This window comes from Poecile atricapillus, chromosome 10 (assembly GCF_030490865.1).
Source record: "Poecile atricapillus isolate bPoeAtr1 chromosome 10, bPoeAtr1.hap1, whole genome shotgun sequence".
Taxonomy (NCBI): Eukaryota; Metazoa; Chordata; class Aves; order Passeriformes; family Paridae; genus Poecile; species Poecile atricapillus.
Genome location: NC_081258.1, coordinates 7,510,061 through 7,520,797, shown reverse-complemented (window position 1 = coordinate 7,520,797; position 10,737 = coordinate 7,510,061). Strand labels below are relative to the sequence as shown.

At 40.5% G+C, this 10,737-nt stretch overlaps 1 protein-coding gene across 1 annotated transcript in view; it reads left to right on the top strand.

The window, feature by feature from the left end:
- URI1 (URI1 prefoldin like chaperone) overlaps positions 1-9,183 on the top strand; it is a 41,022-nt gene extending 31,839 nt beyond the window's left edge. The window contains exons 7-11 of the mRNA XM_058845934.1: positions 2,497-2,677; positions 3,250-3,517; positions 4,097-4,239; positions 5,849-6,107; positions 8,374-9,183. Coding sequence (XP_058701917.1) covers positions 2,497-2,677; positions 3,250-3,517; positions 4,097-4,239; positions 5,849-6,107; positions 8,374-8,562 — 1,040 coding nt within the window. The 3' untranslated portion in view covers positions 8,563-9,183. The remainder of the gene's footprint in view (positions 1-2,496; positions 2,678-3,249; positions 3,518-4,096; positions 4,240-5,848; positions 6,108-8,373) is intronic.
- The last annotated feature ends 1,554 nt before the right edge of the window (positions 9,184-10,737 follow it).

Here is a 10,737-nt window from a genome sequence, read left to right as displayed (position 1 = left end):
GGCAGGGAACAAACACCACCGCAGCCCTGGTGTGCAGCTCCTGCCCATAGACCATAGAACTGCTTCCCAAAGGTTGTTGGAGAGGACACTGGGAAGCAAAGGTAGTTGTGTTAAGGAATTAATTGGGTAATTTCTGTGCTGTCTGAAGTTGTGCCTGATAGGATTGAGACAAAGTTGGAGGCACAAGTAATTTTACATTATTCTGAAAATAGAATCACTTGGACATTTTTAGGAGGAGCAGATTTGCAGAGGGCTATGGGCAGTTCGCTGATACATTTTCCTAGAATAAATCAGAGTAATCTTTATATGCCAAGACTGATTAAGGGAGTGTCTCTACTATGGGTACATGTAGTTGCAAAATAGGAGGAGTAACATTCTAGGAAGTGCATCCCACATTAACAGTGTTAATGCAGCGGCATGCTGTGCAATCCAGGTCAGCATTTGTGCAGCTTTTTTTGTATCCTAAACCTGCTTTGTCACTGTTGTCCTCTGAAACACTCTTAACTTTTGCTGAAAATCTGTTAAATAAAAACTGCCAATTTTTTCTCTCAGCACCAGTCTGTACTGTGACTGAGAGAGAAGTAGCTAAGAGACCAGCTTAGTGGTTGAGGCAGGCTGGGCTTCACCAGCCTAAGAATTGGTTTTGTTCATGTGGAAATGGGCTGTATCTCAGAGGAAGGCAAACACAATATCCTGAGCATCTCCTTAGTTTGTTGCTACCTCTCCCATTTTCTGGATTTTACTACTTCACTTTTTTTGGTTAGTGTATGGAGGTAGTGGTGGTGTTTTGAGGTAACAGTGGGTGAACACAGTGGATGCTGGAGCAGAAAGCGGTTTTCCCTCTGTTGTCTTTTTGATCTGACCTGGTTTCCTAACTGACAGAAGTTGTGTTGAATTAGGAGGGAGAATCACTGGCATGTTGAAGCACTTACTGATGCTCAGGAAGCCATGTGCTTACCTTGGTAGTCAAGTCAGTGGTTAATACTGAAGGGTAACAGAGACTGGGAGGGCACAATTTGACAATCAAATTGAAATAGATTGTTAACTAATCCTTCCAATTTTATTTATTAATTTTGTAATTATAGCAAATGAAATCCTCACAAGTTACTCTGATTGCTTGGCTTACCTCAATTTATATTCAAATCTCACTAAAACACATTTCAGCCTTTTCTTAACAAGATGATGAAAAGTGCTATCCCATGGAAGAGCAGGGGACACACATTCCAGCATTACTTGCAGTCACCTGTTTGCTTTTTAATGTTGCTGTTGAATTTGTATTTAACTCAGGATTAAAGTATAAGCTGACGTATTTGAATAAGGATATCTTTAAGCCATGAGTTCTTAAAATTAAAAAAAAATGGCCACACAGTTGGTTAATAGAGATTTTAAAACACTAAGGATGCTGAGTAATGAAGACATTGTGCTACTGTTGATTGGAATCACAAAGCAGTTTCATAAAGATCCACAGAGCCACTGGAGTCCCACTTCATTTGTGGCAGTGGTGGGAGGGGATGGGTCCTCATTCCTGGGAGGAGGTGCAGGAGCTGGGTGGCTGGTGGTGGGCAGAGGGCAGGGAGTTCCCTTGGGAGCCTGCCTAGGAGCTCTCAAGAACAGGCAATGCCCCCAGGAGTGCTGGTCTCAGGGAAAAGGGGTTAAACACACCGGCCTGCCCTTCACCCAGGCAGGACTGAAACATTAGGATTTGTTCCCTATGTGCCAGACAGCACTCAAACAGGAAAAGGTATTCCCCATCCTCAGCGGATGCACTGTTTTACCAGGGAGCAAGGCTTTTAAATGCCAGCAAGGACTTGTCACTGACTACCATTTGCTCACAAGTGTGTATCTCAGGTCACCTCTGTGGCTTTAAATGGGGTTTATATCTATTATTTGTGAAAGGCAGGTTTTTGTACGATTTTCAGAGTGGGTCTTTTTCACTAAGTAAGTGATTGATAATGACTGGATTTTGATCAGATTTTCCAGGTGACTCAAGATAATTTTTAAAGGTCTTCATTGTAAATTTAAAGAAAAGACTCTACTCTTTAAATGTGACTGTTAAAAACGAGCTGTAATACAGGCCAGGTTTGTTTTCCCAGTTAATAATACCTGCTGTTAATGGGACAGTGAGCAAATGTCACATTCACATGTTGGTATCTATCAGATCAAACCAAAATCTACTGTTTGGCACAAGAGGTAAAAAAACCCACATTGTAATAAAACTGTCACAGGATCAGTGTCTCCTGCTTTGTAAATAAACATCTCTGCTTTGCCTCGGTATTTCTGTAACATCCGGAGACTATTACCCTGTGCTGGTGCTCTGGTTCATTGACAGTTTCACTTAAACAGTTAAACAATAATTTGAAATGGAAAATGTTCTGCCCATATTCCTTAGTTCCTTTGTGTGTTTTTTCCCACCCCTCAAATGTTTTTTGTTGGATTTTTTTGTTGGATTTTTCAGTCAGTTGCCTTAGTAATTGCATCTTATTTTTTATTACACAGGAAAACACCGAACTGCTCACAGACCTCATTCAAAGCCAAAAGTATCAAATGTTTTTGAGGTAGATTTTCCAGCAAATGGAAGTGATACAAAACCCATGGGCCGTTTCCAGTCAGAGGAGGAACTGTGGGCCCGCTTAGAAGAGCTTGAGAGACAAGAAGAGATCCTTGGTGAACTCGACAGGTACAGTGCTGCTGTGGCACAGGCTGGACTGGAGTTCACAGAGCTGAGTGTGAGGCTCTTGGTGCACAGGGGTCCCACCAGCAGGGCAGGCAGCTGACCACACAGATGGAATTAAAATCATAATAGGTGGAAGAAGGATGGGACATGAACAAAGCACACACTGCAACGCCAGAGCTCCTAAAATCTGCCTCTGTGCAACCACAGCAGTCCAGCCTTCTGATATTTTTTCTTTAAGATGAAGTGGGGGAAGTGAAATTCATTTCCCACAGGCTATGAAAATCCATAGTTTTCCATGTGGGAGTTACACATGTAATGCTCAGTGACATCCTCAGAGCTGTTCTGACCCTCAAGCAATACATAGGTTGTTAGCCATGATGTCACAGTTTTGGTATTTCCAGTTGGTGTGGGAAGGACACAGTCATTGTTAGAGGACACAGAAGTTCCACAGTCTGTCTAAAAATACATCACCTGTGTAAAGAAGGTTACATTCAGGCGAGTTCATTATTTTGTATGGTTGTGGCTCTCAAGAGCGTGAATTGCCTCTGTTCACCTTGATATTTTTCATCCCATAGGATGCCTGATACAGTTGAGACAAATGGAGAAGATGCAAACTCTTCTGAAGAGGAGAAGGAAGATAAGGGGACAGATGTGAATGGGACGTATAGGGCAGAGGACTGTATTACTCAGGGCAACTTCCATAAAGAACTTGCAAATTCAGACTTGTTTGTGGGCCAAGTTAATGGCTCAACTTACTATCACAGTGATGATGAAGATGACAGAGATGTTGGAGATAACTCTGTTCCAACTATTTTTTTCTCTCACACTGTGGAACCTAAAAGGGTTTGTACTTTATTTAATTTTTATCTTTTGCTCAAGAGATTACATAAAATATATATGCCGTATCTAAACCTGAAAATTTTAGATTAGTAGATGCAGTAGAATGCTAGCTGGAGGTGACATTTGGGTCTTTTTCAAATGATTAAAAACCCACTGTTTAGATCCTGCAGTCCTAAATATGGTATTAAAAAAAAAAAAATCTTCAAATGTCTGCCTTGCTGTTCTGGCTTCTGGCTGTTGTAAAAGGCAGTATCCTGTCTAGGAGTTTTTTAATTGACTTCTTACTTGCCTTGAAACTGACCTTTGAACAGCTCAGCTGTGGAGCAGAGCTTGAATAAGCAGACTGTCATATTTTATATGCAAAGTATGTGCACATTAGGGCAAAGAAATGCCCCAGCCTAGTGCAAGTGCTAGAGAATAAACAGTGCACACTGTGAATGTTACCATTCATGCATTTGTTTAACTTACCTATGCTTCCTAGTCCCCAACTGCTTGGGTAAGAGAACATCAGGAGTCAGTTGATCTGCAGCCTGGTGATTATTGATTTTATGGTCTAGACCATCATTTGTGTTCAATTTTCAGGTAAGAATAAACACAGGAAAGAATACTACTTTGAAATTCAGTGAAAAGAAAGAAGAGGCCAAGCGTAAAAGGAGGAACAGCAGTGGCAATGGCCATGCAACTCCAGAGCTGCCCAACATCAAAACCCCAGCAGACATTTACCGGTGGGTAATTTATGGTGGAGCTTTCCCCTGAGCAGATCTTCTCCTTTCATTTCTGTCCACCTAGAGTGTGAAACCCCTCCTACAGTTTCCTGAAAGAAACAGCTGGAACTGAATTTACTACTTAAAAATGAAAGTTTGTGCCTTCTGCATGGTTGCTGTGCTTTCATGTCTATGAAATATTTCTGAGCTTAACACTTCCTTTTCCAAATAGCAACTCTTCATTCACCTGCTTTTTCAGAGCTTCTGAAATGGAGGTAAATTTGCCAGTACATACCATCCTCAGAAAGGAAACCAACAGTTATGTTATGTTACATTCTGGTTAATTCCCTGCCATTTTTTTTCTGTCTTTGTTTTCAAACAGAACTGACCAGATCTACCACTTGTAATACTCTTCTTTCCTGGTTATTGATTTGCTGGGCTCTGTCTCTTCCTTTCTGTGTCTTGAAAACATACTCAGCTCTTTGCTTGCATAGTTTCTCTTGCATTCCCTCTCCCTGGCCTGTCATTTTCTGTATTCTTCATAAAAAGTACTGCTCACCTGTAGGACACCCACACACAGAAGGTTCGAAAAGCAGTGCTGGGCTTAGGGGATTGTATAAAACACTAAGGTGAGAGGATGGTTAAAACAAGTATTTGGGTCTGTAAAGATAAGCACAGACACCTATTGGATTGGTTGATTAAGTGGTTGTGAAAATCCCACTGTATGTGTGTGTATTTGGGTACCTAAATACGTTAAACATGTCACAAAGCGTGAAAAGTGAAACCACGTCCTGTACTTGCAGCTGCTGAGGCTGAAGATAAGCAGAAGAGTATTTTGTGCTTCTCTCTCTGAGCTCTGCAAACTTCATCTTCTGTAGAGATGTATTTCTATAAGTGCCTGATGAATAAAGCTGTTAGAAACAAGTAACACCCTTAAATTACTTAATCCAGTCATTTGGCTCCTCCTTTATGAGTTTGATAGAATTGGCATTGTCTTCTCATTCTCCTCCACCCACCCTTGACTTTCTCAAGTCATGAAGAGGGAGCACAAGAGCCATCTTTGTCAGTTCAGAGTCTGTTAATACTTGAAATGTGTCTTCCTGTTGATCTGATCTTAAAAGCTGATTTTTAAAATTTTGTTTCTAATTGAAAGCAGATTATGACACTTGTCAGGCAAAAGCTCCATCCTTTCCATGTGCAATGAATGTTTCAAGTATTTGTTTTTGTATTCTACATTTGACAAGGACTTAACTCTAGAAAACATTCCCAGATTGTGATACTATTCTCTTCACAGAAACAACCCTGCTCATCATTTAGTTTACCTTGTTTCTAACTTTTTCTAACTCACACCTTTGTGTTTTCTAACATTTTTCAAAGAGCTATGCATTTTCTGCTGAAAGTAAGTACCAACTTAATGCTTGAATAAAGGGCATAACAGCATTCACTCTGCAGAATTGATTCTTGTACATTGGTAAATAAAGTGCCTCTGAAGGTACAGTATTGTGATTCTGCAGCGAAAAAGTTGGGAAAGCACATCATAATTAATTTGTATAAAAGACAAAGCAAGATCACTGTAAATTTGTCATCTGATCCTGAAATGGTTTATTAAAGCTAACATTTTCCTTTATAGAGTCTTTGTTGATGTTGTGAATGGAGAATATGTCCCTCGTAAATCAATTTTGAAGTCTCGAAGCAGAGAGAACAGTGTTTGTAGCGATACCAGTGAGAACAGTGCTGCTGAGTTTGATGACAGACGAGGAGTTCAGAGGAGTATTAGCTGTGATGAAGCCACTCAGAGTGACAACAGCGAAGGCATCCTGGAGGAAGAGGAGGGGGAGGGGCAGCAGCAGCTACCGAAAAAGCTTCCTCCCTCTTCAGGGACAACTGAGGTACAGTTTTTAATTCATTATTGATCGTTGCCAGGGATAAAAATGAGAAATCTAATGACTGTAGTTACCTATACCATCAGTTTGATTTCTTTAAAATAATTTTATAACTCCTACCTGGTTTGCTTCAGAAGGACAAATACCAGGGGCCAGGCCTCTGTCACATACATCTTAGGGGCAGAGGGGAGGAGCTGCTCACGTGGCGCTTCCCAGAGGTTTGAAGCTCTTCCATAAAGATCCAACAAAGTGGTCACTTGCTGAAGCCAGTGTCCTGTGTGCTGGGTCATCCTGACCTTTTCACTGCGGGACAGACAGCAGGATTTTAGACAAAAACAGGGAAATCTGTACTTTGTAACTGATGAAAGGGAAGAGGTGATTCTCTAACCTGTGTTGCACTCCAAGACAGCTAATTTCCAGGGAGTGTTTCAAGTTTGAAACGCATAGATACCAGCTGAATTACTGTTTTAATGTGCCAAGAGCAAATTGCCTGATGGAAGGAAGCATTGCACTCCTACTGATCCTATTCCAGACTAGGCCATTAGTGATCCCAAACAAATCTGTTTACGTGTATTTGGAAAGTTCAGGGCTTCATCATAAAAGAAAGACTGTATGATGTAAGGGAAAATGCACAGTTGCTTAGTGACTGGGTGAATACAAGAATTAAAGGTAGAAATTTGTGGCATAGCATATTCATTTCTGTTTTGTAAGAACTTAACACTAATTTTTTCAAACTAGATAAAACTTGAACTGAAGAAATTCTCAGTGCAATGGACAAGTTCAATGAAAACATTATTTTTACAAAAATCATTTTTGACAAGGAATGAATTCCTCATAAAAGCTATTGTTTATCACAATTTTTCATTCAGCTACAAAGGAATCCAGGCAGGATGTGAAGATTCATGATGGAAAATTTATCTGTGGAGTTAGTACTCCACATTGTATAGTTTCTGGAATATATTTGCTATATTTTTATAAAACATCTAAGTGCACTTGAGATGTTACCCATCAGTCTGTTACCTGAATCTGCCATGATTATTCTCTACAATGTAATGTATTTTCTAAGCAACTGAAGGAGATTGAGCAAAACGCTCCAGTCAGATGTGCTTCCCTAAATGCTGCTGTTTTGCTTTTGGTTGTTTTTGTGGGTGTTTGAAATCCATTATTTCTCCGTTACCATTTGGAGAGTTAGTGTGTTACCAGTTACACACCAACTTTTATTTCTAATTTTACTACCATCACTTAGTTTGTGCTTTGCTTACCTGGTTTTTGAGAATGACTTCTTGTTAAATTAACAGAGTTGTACAGGCACAGCTTTAGGCACACTTGGGCTATTGGAGCAGAAAACAAAAATGCACTGCTTTTTTTGCAGGTTCTGCAAGAAGAGAATGGCCTGTTTGTTTTGCTTTGTTTTTCTTGGTAACTGAGTTATGAAAAAGCAAAACTAAGCATAGTGACTAAATCTGGTGTGCATTCCTTTGTGCCCAGCATGAGCATCAGACCTTGGATGTGAACTGCTTCCCCTTGTCCTTGGGCATTCTGAATTCTCTGTTTTCAATACATAGTGGAGTGATTTGTTCTTAAATATGTTTATGAAAAGTAGTTCTGAGCTGCTTGTTTTCCAAGAATCATGGTCATTTCTTTGCTAAGTTGAAAAGGATTGTTGTATAATTGGCTGCATATAAATTACAATTTTTAAACACAAAATGTTTGTATTAGGCCTTTTATGCAGAGAAATAGTTGGAAACAAGTTTGCTGTTCTCTTAAATATAAATTGCTTTCACCATTTTTTGATCATATTTGGTAGGGAGAGAAGAAGGAACAAAACACGTGCTTGCCAGTTCATATGAAGTGTTTCAGCTTGATGCAATTAGAAGATATTAAGTCATAAAATGACGTATGATGGACATAAACTTTGCGAAGTCTCTCCATTTCTTATCCAAAATGAAACTGTCTATTACATCAGCTGTTTTATTTCTTGAGCGTGTGTCAGTGAGGAAGCAAATTTTTACATTTATTCAGTAGGAATGAGATTAAGTAGTACTTTTAAGATACTGTCTTTCATGCAGTCATCTTTGAACAAGCTATATTTTGAGGTTAATTACAATGTGGTTACTTATGCAGGCAACAATCATTGATTTAAGGATATTTCTTTACTTTTGATTAGAAGAAATAACAATTCTAATCAGGCTAATATAGGGTAATGACCTTATGGGCATAGCTTCACATTTGCATTTTATTAGCTCATTCTGAGTATTCTCTTCTGTTGTAGGCATTTTCTGGAACTGTCATAGAAAAGGAGCCTTTGTCTCCCTCCCTAATACCACACCCAGTCCTCGGTCACCCAGTGCTGCCGACCATTCTGGAGCGCAAATCAGAGGAACTTCAGTCTGACGCCCCAGAAGAACCAGTCAAGAGGATTTCCAAATTCAGAGCTGCCAGGATGCAGCAGACTCAGTAGGTGCTGTCGAGCCCGAGCACCTTGCCTGGTTTCACCTCTCTGGCGATTATATAAAGCCTTCTCTGTAGCACCCACCCAGTTACCAGGGTGTCCTGTGGTAATTTGGCAGCGGTTATCTCCTCAGCATTCACTGGCAGCATTAGGAAAACAAACAGTTCAGTGTTTGAACACTTGAGTATTCATCTTATTTTGTCGGTTTCCCTGTGTGCTGTCAGCACCTTTGTATATGTTTGCCTTATGATAGCAGCACTTGGGTTCTTTTTCAAAAACTGTTCCTTACATACATTGTTTTTGTGTTTAAACCTAAATACAGGCAGTTTTGTGCCAGCTGTGATGTTCTACATACCATATGGACCATTTTAAGGAAACTTTTCACATTTCAAATAGATTCACCAATTATATTACATTACTTGCTTTAGCATTTTAAGACACACTTGTATTCACATTGCTGTAGGTTTTGCAACTAGGTGTCTGCTAAAAGTTTTTTTCCTTCTTTCAAACCTCTCTGATATCTCACTGTACAGGTCTATAAAATGCCAGGTTCATGTACATTGCAGGGAAGTTTCTTTGATGGAAAAGGGTATTTTGTAAAATTAAATTTTCAGTAAAAAAGCTGTGAAACTCGTGTGGTTTTTGTTGCTTTACTACTAATTTGGAAGTACCACAGAGAGGTTTTTATTTGGAACTTGCATTTCTAGCTTGAAGTGTTTACTACCACATGGACATAAAAGCAGTCCATTCTCTTCTGCCATTGTGTTTTAACCTCCTGCTAATGAATGTCCATGGAAATTGAATGCTCTTAAGGAGAGAAGCATAAACTCAGACTCTTGATTACAAAATCTCCTAGTTCTTTTGTATACTCAGAAAACATTGTAATTGTCTTGGGAATGCCCAGAGGGAGTCAGCACTAAGGAAAAATGTCTTAATGCTTCAGCTTTATTTCAAAATGCAACAGCACTGCAGCACTCAGTGTACAGTTTGGTGTATCCTCGTGACTGAGAGCAGTCCTGGCTTCAGGATTCCCTGCCCAGCAGCTCCTTCCAATCTTTTTGCCATCCCCTTGTTTTGCTGACACAGCTTTTGTTGTTTGGGGCCACCCCTTGAGTGATAGTAGGTGACAGAGATGGGCTTTAAAACCAAACTACTGGGTTTAGTTTAATTTTTTTTTTCATTACTGTGTGAGTTTTTGAACCTAGTGAGTTTCCTAATCTCTCAGCATGTCTGTATCAGCACAATTAGAGGGATTGTATGTTGAGCAAGGACAAGGGAAAGCGATGGCAGAGGACATGGAGAGCTGGAGTACCTGAAACTGATGGTGCTCTCCAGCTAAAACCATCAAGGCACAGCCAAAAAAGTGAGGCAGGAAGACTTGGGAGGGGGTAAGGAGGGACTGTGACTTTGTAAATGGGCAGCCTGAGAGCCATCAGCATCTGATTTTCCAAATCTTGGCAAGCAGGACATCAGATAATGCTGTTTCCTCACCTTCCCCTAAAATAACTGTGCCTTGTTCTCTGATCCTTTGCTCTCAGATCACAGCAGATGAGCTCATGGTGTGGCTTTGGAACAGAATCGCCAGCTCCCCATTGTCTCAACGCTCCTCTCTCTATTTGAAAGGGAGGTGGAGGCACTGGAACTTCTTTTTCTAAGGTGTCTTTTAAAGTAAGCAGAGGCACTCTGTGGAACTCTGCTGTCCCCTGCTAGTTTGGGAAGCCACAGTGGTTTCATGGGCAGAAAACACTGGCCAAGTGTGGCAGCAGGAGGGCAGGAGGGGCAGGCAGCCAGGGTCCCTGCTGGGGGAGCAGCCCACCACAACTGGGGGCTGCATTTCCCCCTTGGGACAGAGCAAATTGTGTTTGGCTGCAGGAAGAGCTGCAGGGAAAGTTGTGCAGCCCCTCTGCGCCCGCAGCACGCCGCCTGCGAGGGGGCAAGCGCTGCTCCCAGCACATCCTGAGAGTCACGTTGAAAGTGTTAATGATTAACTTGATTCATGCTCAAATGCGGATTTTTTTTTTTTTTTAAAGCATATTGCATTAGTACTAAAATAAGCCATCAATGCCAGTCCACCCTCTATTCACGGCTAAATATTTAAAGGAGGTTATTTATAGCTTCTTTAATGAATTCTTGGCTAAACAAAATGAAATTATGTCCTAGAAAAGTAGAAGCTATTTTGTAACC